A 15,261-nucleotide genomic window follows, 5' to 3' on the forward strand; every position below is an offset into this window, starting at 1 on the left:
AACTCCACCCCCTCTCACAGGTCACAAACTTTATTTTTTAACAAAATAAATATTTACATATGATCTGGAACACTTAAAAAGCAGCATGGCACTGTACATGTCATTTTAAAATCCAACCGCGGGCGCATGATGTTACATCAGAATAAAAGGATTCGTCCAAAAAAAAAACGTTCACAGGAAAATGTACAAAGTAAGAACTCGAAAAAGTTTAACGTACAAAAAATATCTACTTTGTTTTAATACAGAAAAACCTGCATGTTATTTAAAAACATGATGAGGCTTTTCTTTCTGGCTCATTATGTAAATCTCCCAACATGTTTGTTATGATGATGATAAATCTCCAGATGCATGTTTTGGCACTTCTGAACCTACGGATGTCGAGTCATGCATTCTGACGTTTCACCTGAAAACCACAGACAACGTTAGAAAGCTGAAGCAGCGTTTTAAAGTCCAACATCGGGAGCATCAACCCCACCGAGTGCCGTGGTGGCCCTTCCCCGAGCACGCCTCCTGCTGCAGGACGCCGTCGGGCCCGTAGAAGTACCCGGACGAGGAGGGCCCGAGGCCCCCCAGCTGCCGGAGGGACTTGCACATGGGGCAGGGGTAGTCGGACAGACCCTCGATGTCCTCGAAGGCCAGGTTGACGATCTGGTCGCAGCAGGCGTCGCAGTACAGGTGTCCGCAGGAGAGGCGCTTCAGGCGGGCCTCGTAGGTGATGCAGCACTGGCAGTGCGGCACGTCGGGGCCCAGCGACAGGGAGCCGGTCAGGGAGCTGCTCTCCAGGCTGCCGGCCTGGCTGGAGCTCTGCTTGGTGGGGGACCTGAGGGGGAAAAACAGGTATCTGTGCTTCAACGTTTCACTTTTACTCCCTACAAACAAATATCGAGACTTCAAGGATGAACTGATTGGATTTTTGCTGAAAGGTCAAAAGGTCACCTAACACGTTTCTGGCGATAATGCTTATTATGACAATTTCACACAAATATGTCTTTAATAGGAGGAACCACAAGTCACTAATTCTATTTTTGTTTTTGATTGCAGAGACAGACTGGACCCCCCCCCCCCCCCCCCAAGGCTGGAATCGAACCTGTGACGTTTGTGGTATTGTGTTCTACTGGAGCGTAAAGGTGGAAGCCAAAGTCAAATAATTTCTGTGTAAATGTCGGTCGACAAGAAACTGCAAAAAAACTGAAATGTCAACGATAAAATTTGACATATTTAAAAAGAAAGAGGTCGCCATTACACAGTCTGTCCACCGGGGGCAACCACACTTAAATGTCCCAGTCAGGACACATCATGGTCACAATTCTTTCAAGTTTAAAGGAATAATTTGTCATTTTTGAGAAACAGGCCTAGAAGAAAACTACCAAATATATCCAGATATTCAATCAACGATGCGATAAAACAGGAAAATCAGCTTAATTTACTGGAAAATATACAAAATTTAGTTTTAAAGCATAATTTTGTTCCACGCTGTTCTTTAAAAACAGCAAATGAGCCAAAACGAGGGCAGCAATCCATGACATTCTCATCACTGATCCACCTGCCAATGACTTTTCTGATGAAGTGGGTCATCGGTCAGTCAGAAACACACGTCCATCAAAGCTGACGTCTTTCACAACAACAACACCTCCGGCCTCCTCTTCTGGAACGAGTCCCATCATGTTGGGAACAGATTTAATTTGTTCTGTTCAATACCTAACAGGTAGAACAAGAAATGTGGAGCTGCTGGTCTGGTTTCAACCATGGAGGTGTGTCTGCTTCTACATGGATGTTGCATGTTCTGGGTCAGACTCGGACTCAGGTGTGTTATTTGGCTCACGCACCTTTTTTAATGAGGGCAAATTATACCTGCAGAAATTAATTGCTCCTCATGTTGACATACTTGAAACATGAATGTATGGGTTTTCAGATTCATACACACGAGTTGTGTGACGCTGAGAGCAGATAATGACTCAGAAAAACCTGTTGTCATAACAACTGTGAAGTGAAGGACATATTTCCCCTTAAAAGAGAATCTATTTCTGCCTGTTTAGTCACAGTCTGCTGATTCACACATCCAACAATCCGCCAGACGATTACACAGTTAATGATCATCACAGAAAACAATACATATGAGGGAAGAATGAAACAGGTCGAGGTGCTTAATGGAGTCATTCATGATGGATTTCTGGATTTTTATTCGCACTCACTTTGACGACGATGAATCCTTAAAGCAGTCCAGTCTGAGAGCTGCTAGGATCCTCCACAGCAGGTCCATGCCGGCTCCTCTCATGGTAGAACCCGAACCTCATCGACCTGGTCTCTGGCGAGCGTCATGTCTGTCACTGGAAACACGACAGCGGCGAGTCTCCGTGGTCTCTGAGTCCGGGACCAGAGGAGAACAGAAGGGGGTCTGCGGAGTGTAAACGCGCGGATGGGAAGGATGCGCAACCAGCGAGCGTCTGAATGGAGGTAAACAAAGCGCTCCTCTCTCTCTGCGCGTGTTTGAGTGCTGTGGGATTTTTTTTTTTTTCCCGTCGTGCCTTTTTTTCCTTCCTCCTCCTCTTCTTCCTCCTCCTCCTCCTCCTCCTCCGCAGCGGCGCAAAGTGGACGCGGAGAGGCGCAGCTGCGGTGTTTCATTTGCGTCATATCGGGGAGAGAAACGCGCAGGAGGCGGAGATGCGCAGGAATACTGTCAGAAATAACATCTAGATATTCATTTAATCAGCTGTTTAAATCTCAGTTTGTTTGGTGTACACGTGTTTAAAACAATTTAAACTCTATATATTCATTGTATATATAAATATATATTTAATATATATATTTTAATATAAATATATAATAATATATAATATTCAATAAAGTGTCATACAGAAAATAATTTTGAAATCAAGTCCATTTGTTTTTTAATATTATTCCCACTCATCAGTTTAGTGTTTAAGTTGTTAGGATTGAGTTTGTACTAATATTTGTTTTTTAATCAAAGAGACTTGGAGTGTTGAGTGTTAGTCTATGAATACATGTTCTTCAATGTTAGAATATTAGTACTTTTTTACTGAATTCATTACCTAAAGTAACCACCAGGTGGCGACAAGTACATGCCTTAAAAACACAATATATTTCTACCCATAAAGGAAAAAATAATATTTCAAACTGTGACTGTTGGTTATTATAAACACCAGCCAACACATTATATGCTATGAGGAATATGAATATTACTGTTTGTTGCTGACATTGAATGCCTCATGGACTTTAATGAGCCACTTTAGTTAATAATGAGAGATTAAAATAATGGACACAAGGTCATTTTTTCTGATTTAATTGAGCTGCTCAACACTGTTTGCTGCTGTGATTCATGACGTTACGTTTACAACTGCAGATAAGGCACCTCATTAAACCGGACCCGAGATCATTAAACCGGCTCCTAGGACAATAAACCGGCCCCCAGTTTATTCAACCGGCTCCCAGTTTATTAAACTGACATTTCATTTAGTCTAAAAATACAAATATGACAAATGTGTTTTTTTTAGCTTAGTCATCTTCATAGATGTTTATTCAGCGTTTTTATTGCTCATGTGTTTTTGTTTGTTTTTAACCTAAAATTCTGATATTTGAGTCACAAACCTAGAACAATTAAAAGGATTTTAATCATCGTCCACAGGGGGCATCCTTGTGACTTTCCCCCCCATCTCCTTAACAGCCAATTACAGGCACGAGCCCGAGCACGTGCAGGGGAGAGGCTCGTCTTGCACCAACCATTTGGTTGCGCGTGGAGCCAATCACACTAGTCCACGCGCGGGAGCGCGCAGCGCGTACATCCGCCACCTGGTTGTGTTATTAATCCCATTAAAAAAAAAAAAGTGTGACCTTGTGATATTTCAGACTCACCTGAGACTGAATCACCTCACACACACACACACACACACACACACACACACACACGCACACACACAAACACACACACACACACACACACACACACACACACACACACACACACACATCGTCTTCACCGCTCCGTGAGAGAGGGAGGGGGAGGGGGGCGGAGGAGGAGGGGGAGGAGGAGGAGGAGGGGGCGGTGTCTCCATCTCCATCTCCATCCAAGAGGGATGCTGTGTAGTAAGTAAAGGGGGCGGAGGGTGCAGCTCTCCTACGTCAGCGTACATCACAGGGGCACACAGGACCTTTTTTCGCTTCAGGTAGTCGGGGTGACTCCCTGCACGGACAAAAACCCGAAACCCGGTCCCCCCCCTCCCCTCTAAACACGCGCCGATCTTCGCTCCATCAAGGTAAGAACATTTTAAAAGATAAACCCTTCTTAAATGTGCGAACTTTCCTTTGCGATGCGTTAATTCGCCATAATTAGCCGTTTTCCAGCGGTGATCCGGGCGCAGGGCGGCGGAGGGAGATGCGCGCGCGTTTACACGTGTTTCCGCTGCAAAACTCGACGTTTATTTGTCATTTAAAAGAAAAAGGAGTTTGTCAGGCCTCCGCTGCGCTACGATGACCCCTAAAACTGAGACCCGAAACTGAGAGTCGTTTGATATGATGCGTTCAGGGACATGTTTGGAAGGTTTCTGAGAGAAGCGCCCTTTTCCTTCTGGGAGGTCTCGTTAAGAGAGATCTCCATCATCCGTCCCAGCGCGGAGGGTCGACACTGGGAGGGGGAGGGGGGGTGTTGTGTTTATTATATCCTCAATCAGCACATTATGATCATCTTCCCATCATTTATCCAGTTCTGTCTAATTGAAGGTTTTGGCACCGATGCCCTTCTCTGTCTCTCTCCCTTCAGTATCACGGTCACACAGTCCTAGCTCAACCTCGACCCCCACTGTCACATTATTTATATATATATATATGTGTGTGTGTGTGTGTGTGTGTGTGTGTGTGTGTGTGTGTGTGTGTGTGTGTGTGTGTTATAAAGTTGTCCTGCTTATGAGTCTTTGCGTGTTTGGTGCAGTAACGCTCGGGGAGGCTGCGTGTCCTCTCCTGCGTCGTGCGCCAAAATGACCTTGTAGAAACCCAGCGGGGAGGATGTGATGGAGAGAGAGAGAGAGAGGGGGAGAGTGATGAGCAGTTTTACCTCCCTGCTCTCTCTCTCTGTCTCTCTCTGTCTCTCTCTCTCCTCTGAGGCTTTGCGGTGCTTCATGTCTGCTCCTCTGATCGTCTGAAGAAGCTGTTTTTTTGTTTCTGGATTTCTGCTCTGCTCCGTGTTTTTAGAGGTGATGCCTTTTTTCACAACTTGGCATGTGTGATGTGTCGTCGCCGTGGCAGCCATGACTGCAGCTCAGGTCCTTCTGCAGGGAGGGGGAGGGGGGGGGGGGGGGGGGGGCAGCTACTGTAGCAGACCTGCAGGGCAGCAGAGATGATGAGTTCAGATTTGATTGTTAAAAAACACTCAATAAGTTGATCGAGGTGAATTTCCATCATCGGGATGATCATGAATGTCGTCACGAGTGACTTGATGAAGCTGCCTATAGTTCACCATCAGGAGACACGTGATGAATAAAATACATGATACTGGTACTTACATGGTACTTATTGATTCAGGGAGACCTTATGACTGATGATCAACTTATTTTATTGATTTGCTTTAAACATTTTTTGATGATTATCAGGAATATATTATGAATCGCAGTTATTTTGGCCAGAATAATCATGATATGATGTTTTCATATCGTCATGTCTAACTGACAACATCCCTCTTTTCATTGTTTGTGATTGAAACACTTCCAGCCTGACAGACATGCAGCTTCACGGTGAACAGTTTGGTTTTCTGTGGTTAGAGATTTGCAATTTACAAAAAACATTTCTTAATTTCTCCATCATTTATGATCGTATTGAGTGTTTCTCAGCCATGTTCAGTGAGTTTGAGATTTTGGCTCAGAATGAATCTTTCACTTCCTCCCGTCTCTCTTGTCTGATTGATGCTCTCAGCGTCACTCAGGTGTTGCAGGTGAAGCTGATGTTGTTGAAACAGGCGGAGCTGCTGATTGGTCCTCGCTCCGCTCCATCCGTAGAGATTTCACAAGTTACAACCTGTCGTTCCCCGCGGCTGGAAGCGGTGGAGCCGGAAAAATTAACATAACCGCTAAAAATAAAAAAACAGCAGGTTGTGGTGCAGCAGAGTGCAGACAACGCCCCCCACAGATCATCACTGGGGGAGTATGGGGGTGTTTGAGGTGTTTAAGCTTCTGCTGAAGCTGTGTTGCACCTCATGCTTCTAAACCTCCTGCCTGAAGGTGGAGGTGAGACTGGCGGTGTGTGTGTGTGTGTGTTGTCCAGGGACGTTGCATGTGTGATACGTGTGAAGCTCTTGTAGGTTGGGGGTGTGCAGACCTACTTTGGTGACAGTATTGAGGTTGCTGTCAATTGTGTATAAGAAGGGGACACAACCTTCTTCTTCTTCTTCTTCTTCTTCTGCTTCTTCTTCTCCTTCTTCTTCTTCTTCTGCTTCTTCTGCTTCTTACAAAATATACTATATAAAACACGTACATGACATTCAAATGAACAACACAACAGAGTGACGGCTATTAAAGCACAATGAACCTGCTTCGTGCACAGTTTCTTCTGCCGGTTCTGACCTTCTGCCCTCAGACTCCCCTCTTTAGTCCATTTTGCAGCGAGCGGAGCCAAAATGGATGCAGAGGTGTGACGTCACGGTGTTGCCACCGGGGGTGACGGTGCACGCTCACACAGCCGATGACGTGACTCATGTTGGGCTGCAGAGCTCCAGGGAGGAGCTGTGACCCAGTAAAGCTAACAGCCAATCAGCTCCTCCCAGGCTGCCGCTCTCTCCTCAGCCCGGAGGGAACGCGACGACTTCCTGTGTGACTCCAGATGTCTGACGGCTGCTGCGAGAGGACGGTGTTTGATTTTATTTTATCGCGTCCATCCATCACCGGCGAAGGCCGAGTCGACTCCCGCGTTCCGGTCCTTGTGGCGTAAAACAAGATGTGAATAATTGATCCTTCACACAGCCTTGGGAGGACCCCCCCCCCCCCGGTCACTCAGACCAGAGGAGTCGATAGGAAAGTGATGGATGATGAGATTCTGAGTCTGGGTGACGATGATGAGCAGAAGTGTGTCTGCTGCATCTAAGGGCATTTAAAGAGGACCTGCTCTGCTTGTTCCCTTTCCTTTAGTCTCCAGGTCTCCAGGATTCCAGGTCTTCAGGTCTCCAGGTCCAAATATAGATCATGTTGATTTAACCTGTGACTTTGAGACCTGAGGTTTGATTTCTGGACCTTTTCCTGATAAATCTCATCATCGGCTGGAGAACATACGGCCGAATGTAATCTTCCTCCTGCTTTATGATGAGCGTAGGTGTTTGTTGACTGAGTCCTGCTGGGGGGGGAGGGGGGTCTTTAAACGGAGCACACGCGTGGGCTGTGCTGACCCAGAATGCAACGCTGCCGATGCACTCAGAGACTCTCAGCAGTCGTCCTGTGGATGGAGCCAGGTTTTCTGGCTGTGAGGAGGAATTCTATAGAAGGTTTCCTCTCGTTCTCCAGCTGTGATTTAGGAGATAAATGTCTTTAATTAACATGTTGGAACAAGAAGAAGATCAGGAAACTGGACTAAGAACCGGAGTTTTACTATAGATTGTAGAAAGAACATCAAAAATAATACAAAAAAAAAGAAAACACCTCTGAGTCAATTCATGAACTGAATATAATTGCGCTTCCTGTATCTCGGTACAGTGGTCTCTCTCTCTCTCTCTCTCTCTCTCTCTCTCTCTCTCTCCCCATCTTCGTGGGGAATCGAGCCGCCGATCCGTCGGCGGAGGAAGATTCACGGCGTGCGTCACGACGAGAAATCAGAGATGTCAAGAGAAATGAGATTCAGCGCTGCGTGACATTACAGCCATCTGCAGCTCCGAGGACTCCAGTGACCTCATCACACACACACACACACACACACACACACACACAATCACACACACAATCACACACAATCACACACTCTCACAATCACACACTCACGCTGAATGAATCTCTCACTTTTCCTTTTCCACACTCGCATTTCTTTTTCACTCTATGCTGCACACGTCTGTTCTCACACACACACACACACACACACACACACACACACACACACACACACACAAACACACACACACACACAAACACACACACACAGCATCTGCGGTGTCAAAATGAGCATCAGGATTGAATTCAGTGTGTAAACGTGTGAGCGGAGAAAAGACTGCAGCATCAACACCTCGACTGCATCACAGAGTCAGTGTGAAGCTGCAGGAACTTCAGAATCCATATCCATCCACCTTCAGGGGATTTATCACAGTTTAAATGATTCCGAGGACTTTAAATGATCAGAATTGAGAAAATCAAAAACTGTACATTTCAACCGCACAGCTGTACTTCCTGTGTGACAAAGATAAGAGCAGAAACAATCAATGAGTCGATTGATGAGAAGACAAAGATCTCTGATTCATCGTTTGATTGATTTTATCTCTCGAAAATCATTCATTTTTGTTGTTCAGACAAAATGAGACATTTGAAGACGTCATCTTGGACTGGAATCATCACGTTATCGGACTTTTGACGCTGAATCGATACTGAATGTAATCGGAGGCTGGCTGTCCCCGTGGAGAAGGATGGCTGTGTGTTGATGTCGTCGTTGAAAGCCGAGGTTATATCGGGAGAGTTATGACTCATCCTGGCAGCCGGCGAACGGGCTGATAATTGGATGCAACTTTGTGAAACGAAGGCGAGGAAATGCAGATGTAAAATAATGACAGAAACCTTTCAGACGCTGGTTCACCTTCTAGTTCCTTCTTTCTCTCAACAGCTTTGTTATTTGACAGAATTACAGTGGAAGAGGCCTTTTAGTGACTATTTCAAAGGGGAAATCATAGATATCTTGTAAACACATTTACCTGCTTTGACATATTCGGTATCTTTTTTGGATCTAGTCTAGAGTTTGAAAAACTACAGGTTTGAAGCCTCGAATTCAGCATTTTAGCCGTCGACATCTTGCATTTTTGCAGCCAGTAGAAAGAAGTGACCATATTTGGACTGTGGGAGGAGCGACGGGTGGATCTGATGAACACCTGCATCAGAGCCACGCCCTTACTGGATCTGGATCCATGTGGATTCTGGTGTGAAGCTGCTAACAAAGTTAGCTTCATGATTCAAGGTCAACTTTACAGCTAAGTGTTAAAGTCATCTTAGTAGCTAACTAGCATTGGTAGCGTGGTAGCGACCTGTCAATCAGCAGGTAAGCCCCGCCCCCCAAAGCATCCCCTGCTTTCTGGTCTGGTGGACTCTAAATGGACCATAATGTACTAAATGAACATCATGCTGGATTGAAGAAGAGTGTGATGGTAGTTCATCAGAGAGAGTGGTGGTGTTTGAGGGCGACGGTCTTGCTCCGTATGAACTATTCGATGTTTCCTCCCCTCCTCATCCATCTTCTCGGAGCCCGATAAAAGCTTGTCTTTTTTCCCTGCCAAAAGCTGTCTGCTGCTAAACGCCTCCTGTGTTTCCACAAAGTAATATGTCCTCTCGCCCGGTGCCGAGGCCCCGACGTGAAAGGGGAAATCAATGCTTGGCAGTTTAGCAGATGCTCTTTAAGTTTTAACGGTGCGGTAAAAAGAGAGTTGTTAACCGCTCCCGGCTGTCAGGAGGCTTCATGGTGGTTATGTGCTGATGTCGGGAGGATGTGATAGAACTGATGGAAGTCCTCCGGAGACCGACGGAGATCTCTAGTGCTCCTCTGGAAGACTTATTCATATCGTCAAGTAGAAGATATTTCATTTGCAGAACATTTTAAAATGAACAAAGCAGCTTCCTCAAACTTGACAACATTCTTACAATTTTAGTTTATTATTATTATTTTTTACGTCACATCTCTGGTTGTTAACAGGATATTATTCCTGTTTTTTAACAATATATGCAATGCTTTGTTGCAGTCTTTCTGCTGGCCACCAGGGGGCGCCTCCTCTCTGGTTGTATAGAAGTCTATGAGAAAATGGTCCTACTTCTCTCTGCTGGCCACCAGGGGGCGCCTCCTCTCTGGTTGTATAGAAGTCTATGAGAAAATGGTCCTACTTCTCTCTGCTGGCCACCAGGGGGCGACTCCTCTCTGGTTGTATAGAAGTCTATGAGAAAATGGTCCTACTTCTCTCAGCTGGCCACCAGGGGGCGACTCCTCTCTGGTTGTATAGAAGTCTATGAGAAAATGGTCCTACTTCTCTCTGCTGGCCACCAGGGGGCGACTCCTCTCTGGTTGTATAGAAGTCTATGAGAAAATGGTCCTACTTCTCTCTTGATGTATTATCTCAGTAAACATTGTAAACATGAGTTTATGGTCTCAATCTCTAGTTTCAAGTCTTCTTCAATCCAGCATGATGTTCATTTAGTACATTATGGTCCATTTAGAGTCCACCAGACCAGAAAGCAGGGGGTGCTTTAGGGGGCGGGGCTTACCTGCTGATTGACAGGTCCATTTAGAGTCACATAGAAGCAGCGAGTAAACCACGGAGTGACGTCACGGTGGCTACGTTCACTTCTCGTAGACCGTCTATGATCATGTGATCAGCATGCTTTTTCGACTTCCACGTGGTTTGTAGCAGGTCTGTTGGTGTGTGTGTGTGTGTGTGTGTGTGTGTGTGTGTTGGTGTGTGTGTGTGTGTGTGTGTGTGTGTGTGTGTGTGTGTGTGTGTGTGTGTGTGTGTGTGTGTGTGTGTGTGTGGCCCTCTGGCGACTTCTCTGCTCACAAAAAAAAAGATTTACACTTCATTACAGATGCCAGAACAGTTTGTGGAAGTGCTTTGTTTCACAAAGACTCCTCCGGCTGCAAACAAAGATGTCTATATAACGATATATAGTGATATATATATATATATATTTAGCCATTGGTGTTTGTTATTCAGAGACACAACAGACAACACACACTCTCTCATCTCGGCATCTCCGGCTCGTGAAAGGTTAATGGGATGGTGATGGGCTGCCTCGTTGTATTCAGATGGGCCTCAAGTGTCTCCTGCTTCAAAGGTCGTGACCATGGTGACGAAGGAGGGGCCGGCCAATCGGCTTCGCTTCTCCGAGAGCGATGGAATATTGATTGAGCGGCGGTGAAGAGGTTGGACGTGGAGGACTCCAGCTGCACCGCCTGCAGAGATAGAAACAGGAAATGCATTTATTGTGAGCAGACGGCCGAGGTGATGCCGAGATGAACCGCGTTTATTCTTCACGGTTGAAAGGTTCTTTCCATCTGAATGTTCCCACTGTCGTCACCTTCCCTAGACTGACCTCTGACCTCTGATGCTCAAGATTAAATTCTAATGATGTGAGCAAAGTGAGAATTATGATAAACTGTAATTTCTACGTCTGGCAATTCTTAAGGTTGTGCTACAGTTCCGAGATAGAACTGTCATTTCATACTAATTACATGAAAAATAGGCCAAATAATAAGATATCTATCCATTTATGCTATAATATTATAGGTATTTTCAGGTAAACGGGAATTCTAATTTGTTATTCTAACTTTTTTTTTTTCAATAAGCGTTAACAAAATCCCTTTTTTCCTCCACCTCAATATGTAGAATATGGATTTTCAAGTTCCCATTTTTGTCTAATCTGACTGTAAAGCAACGAATCATCGTCTGTCACGCCCAACAACGCACACGTGTCTTCCAGGCTCGATGATCACGTTATCAGCAATAACACAAAGGCAGTAATCTGGCTGTAGAAACCTTCCTCTGTACCCTTCAACGTTATTTGTCTTTCATGGGAGCAGTGCAGGCTGGGTAAACGCTCCTTCAGCCATTTAAATGAATATGTGACAACTGCAAACAGACCTTTTTGTTTATATTTCATTTATTCTGTCTGTAGGCGACAGAATCTGGTGAGTTTGAGTTCATCACTCGCTGCTTTTTCTTGCCAGATTTGTTTTTGAGCCATGAAATCCAATGTTCTGCTGCAGGAGGGACGAGCATCAACAAACCATCGTGGCTTTAATATATTCCTAATGGAGCAATCACTTACAGAAATTGCCTCCAAGACGTCGATGAGAGGAAGTGAAGATGTAACGCTTATCACTTCCATGCAGATGTGAGGATTTGATGCTTTTCTTTGTCAAACATTCGAGGAACATTTATTTTCATACCATTTTCTGCACAAACAAAAGCAGTAGTAGATGACTGGAATGCAGATTTTGAATTTGCATCAGAAGGAATGTAAACAGCAGATAACATGACCGGCAGAGGAATATTAAAGATTCCACATCAGGGAAACTAGCTTTAATCATTTTCTGCAACTGAACGAGCAAACAAACAAACAGTGACTCAGCAGCAACTCATACAAAACAACAGCTGAATTATGACTACGCAGCATTTTATCCACCAGTAATGGAGGCACGTGGTCCAATCTCCTGGCTGGAGAAATCATGAGTGGGTCGCTCGGTTATCACAAACACACAAGTGGGAAAAACCAAAATGAGCAACGGGGATGAAATTGGGATGAGATCCAGGCTGATGACACGGCACCAAATGTCTTTCACAACATTTTGCTGACGATGCGACGCTGTCTGTCAGAGAATCTGTCGGAACAAAAGAGCTGCACTTTTGACCAGACAATGATGGAGGAATGGATGACGTGTGGGTGGGTGAATGGGTGGATGGAGGGATGGATGGATGGAGGGATGGATGGGTGGGTGGATCCATGGATGGATGGATAAAGCTTACTATACATATTAATGCTGGCCAATGTAATTTGGGTTTGAGAAACATTTCTGTAGAAATCCGTCCAAACCTTTGATCTGAGGAACGTTTGTGAGGCTGGAAATGCAACGAAATAATTCTGCATCCAATATTCTTTCCTTTTTTTTGCAGCTGGTTTTGAAAAAATAAGCTTTTTAAAAGAGGAATTGAGGAAAACCTGACCAAACCGTTTAGTCTAAATCAGCAGAGTGAAGGGAGGTCTACAGTAGCCCCCCATCGGGCGTCAGCAGACCTCCTGGGTCGTGTGATGTCGGCTTGGCGGTAGTCTGTCTGTTCAACACCCCCAGAGTACACAGGAAGCTTTCAGATTCCCACCTCCTACCGCCTGCTCCACCCCCCCCCCCCCCCCCCCCCCCCTCGTTTTCTGGTTCCAACTGCCGTCGCTTTCTTGATCCGATATCATTATAATGCACAAATATTGTTATACAATGCATTTTAATGAACCGGAAGGATGATATTAATGATGTCAATGAGGTTAGACTCCAGCTAATTGGTACTAATCTGGTGTAATGTAAATCACACCTGATATTAATTACATGCCTTGTTGAATAATTGATCATAACACTGTCAATGCAATCCAGGGGGCAACCTCCGGTTCTGAAAAGTGAAGCCAATGCTGAAGTGCCTTTAAAACTTGCATTCTCTCTGCTGGCCATCAGGGGGCGACTCCTCTGGTTGCAGAAAGAAGTGAGATTGTAGAGGATCGGCTACGTGATCCTGTTTATTGTAGTAATCCTGGGTTTCTGAGATGAGCTGTGATGTGACGCATTAAATCGTAAAATAATGATGTCATCTCTTCTGCAGCACACTGGGCTAGCGTTAGCGGTCGTGTTGTTGCGTGGTGCCGACTCCCTCAGGCCGACCCCCCCCCCCCCCCCACCATGCTTCGGCTTCGGCTGCTGCTCTCTTTAAAGAGGCTGTGGTGAAGCTGCAAGAATGACTTCAGCCCCCTGGAGACTCGCTCTGTGGGGGAACGCCGCCTCCGCCGGGTCACACTAGAGATGTGTTGTTGTGGCAGACGAGCCGTAAACAAGCGCTCCTTTTCGAGACGTTGGACCGGGTCAGGGCTTCGGTAGACCCGATGTGCAACATTTTTATTGGCAATGAGCAGTCGTCAAATGCCTCTAAAATATTTTTTTCCTTCTGTGACCACGTTTTTAAAAATGAATTATGGAGGAACGAACGTAGCATAAATATTCAGAACATCCCATCCTCATTTTAACATGGGATTAAACCTCAGCATATCTTGACTTAAAGATAAACAAATACATTATATTAATAAAAATAATCCAAATGTATATTCATGGTCAGTCCCAGTCAAACAATTCAATCACAACTTTATACATAATAACAAAAGATGGTCATTTTATTCATTTAAGATGCCTCCAAAAGTTACACGAAAACTTGTTTTCTTCAGTCAGTTTCTGACCGACGACCACTGAACTCCTCTAACTTCACGTTGGTGCCCATTTTAACGAGCGTCATTGAACACAACAGCTGTGCACACGGCTCGCCGTTCCCAATGTTTCTGTTCTGTTTCGTCGATCGCTCGGCTCTAATGAACCGATGAACACAGTCTGCTGCAGCATCACTGATCCACATGATGGAGATAGAAGTGTGTCAATGCTGCTGCTGTTGCTGTTGTTGTTGTTGCTGTTGTTGCTGTTGTTGTTGTTGCTGTTGTTGTTGTTGTTGTTGTTGTTGTTGCTGTTGTTGTTGTTGTTGTTGTTGTTGTTGATTTGAACGTGATATCGTTTCTACTCCTGTTCTATTTCTATAGTTTCCCCTCATTATTCATGTGTAGATGCAACACTTTGAACAACTTACTTCCAACTTCTCCCTGAAACACGTCGACGATGTTTTCTCCGCTGCGTTCGCTTGCTGCCTTGTTCATTGGTGCGGCGTGTCGTTGCCATGGTGACAAACGAGGGCAGCGTCACAGCGACACCAGCGTCATGGAAACGAGCTGATAGATTTACAATGAGTGCTTTCTTCTTTCTTTTTTCCCTTTGCTCCGCTCTTCTCTGCGTCAACCTGATGAGGACTCCGATTAGGGCGACAGGAAATGAAACGTTACGAGTGAGAGAGCAAAAGGAAGTAGAAGGAAGCTCCATATCAGCGTCTGACCTCACAGCCATACGTGTGTGGTCTCCACGTTCCTCATAGTCTACAGACTGTGATTCCATGTGAGCTCAGTGGGAGCTTCAGTCTGACCTGAGCAGCAGCAGCAACTCCCGTATACGTTGACCTTTTAATGCACCGCTTGTTAATCACAGGTATCTGAGCTCCCAGCATGCATCTGTCATACGTTTGGCTCCGCGGTGTGTTTGTGTGCCACATTGTAAATGCCACGCTGTGATTGGCCGAGGGGGGGGATATAGGTCACTGAGCTCAAATGTCAACGCGGTGCGAATGTCGGTACAAACCGGCTCTGACGTAGACAAGACCAGAGGTCTGCAACGTTTTCAGGCCAAGGACCCCCCTAGGCCTCTAGAGACCTGGTGGAGGGACCCCCAAGGCCTCTAGAGACCCGG

General features: G+C 45.4%; 3 protein-coding genes across 3 annotated transcripts in view; 2 read left to right on the plus strand and 1 right to left on the minus strand.

Moving 5' to 3' along the window:
• Positions 1–15,261, plus strand: part of rpz6 (rapunzel 6) — a 196,341-nt gene that overhangs the window by 18,715 nt on the left and 162,365 nt on the right. The gene's annotated exons all lie outside the window — the stretch shown is intronic.
• On the minus strand, positions 15–2,506 carry LOC311023940 (uncharacterized protein). Its single transcript, XM_084026065.1, has 2 exons — positions 2,193–2,506; positions 15–820 (listed from the first exon to the last, which is right to left on the minus strand). The coding sequence occupies exons 1-2, from the start codon at positions 2,273–2,275 to the stop codon at positions 466–468; spliced, it is 438 nt and encodes a 145-aa protein (XP_083882191.1). The 5' UTR covers positions 2,276–2,506; the 3' UTR covers positions 15–465.
• Positions 4,135–15,261, plus strand: part of sv2a (synaptic vesicle glycoprotein 2A) — a 32,827-nt gene continuing 21,700 nt past the window's right edge. The window contains exon 1 of the mRNA XM_084026051.1: positions 4,135–4,271. The gene's annotated coding sequence lies outside the window, so the exon portion shown is untranslated. The remainder of the gene's footprint in view (positions 4,272–15,261) is intronic.

The sequence above is a fragment of the Eutrigla gurnardus genome, assembly GCF_963514095.1.
Source record: "Eutrigla gurnardus genome assembly, chromosome: 14".
Taxonomy (NCBI): domain Eukaryota; kingdom Metazoa; phylum Chordata; class Actinopteri; order Perciformes; family Triglidae; genus Eutrigla; species Eutrigla gurnardus.

Excerpts from the sequence above, each read along its gene's own strand:
- LOC311023940 (XM_084026065.1), bottom strand. The coding sequence starts at position 2,275 with ATGAGAGGAGCCGGCATGGACCTGCTGTGGAGGATCCTAGCAGCTCTC. Across the intron at positions 821-2,192 it reads AAGGATTCATCGTCGTCAAA|GTCCCCCACCAAGCAGAGCT; the intron begins GTGAGTGCGAAT and ends TTTCCCCCTCAG.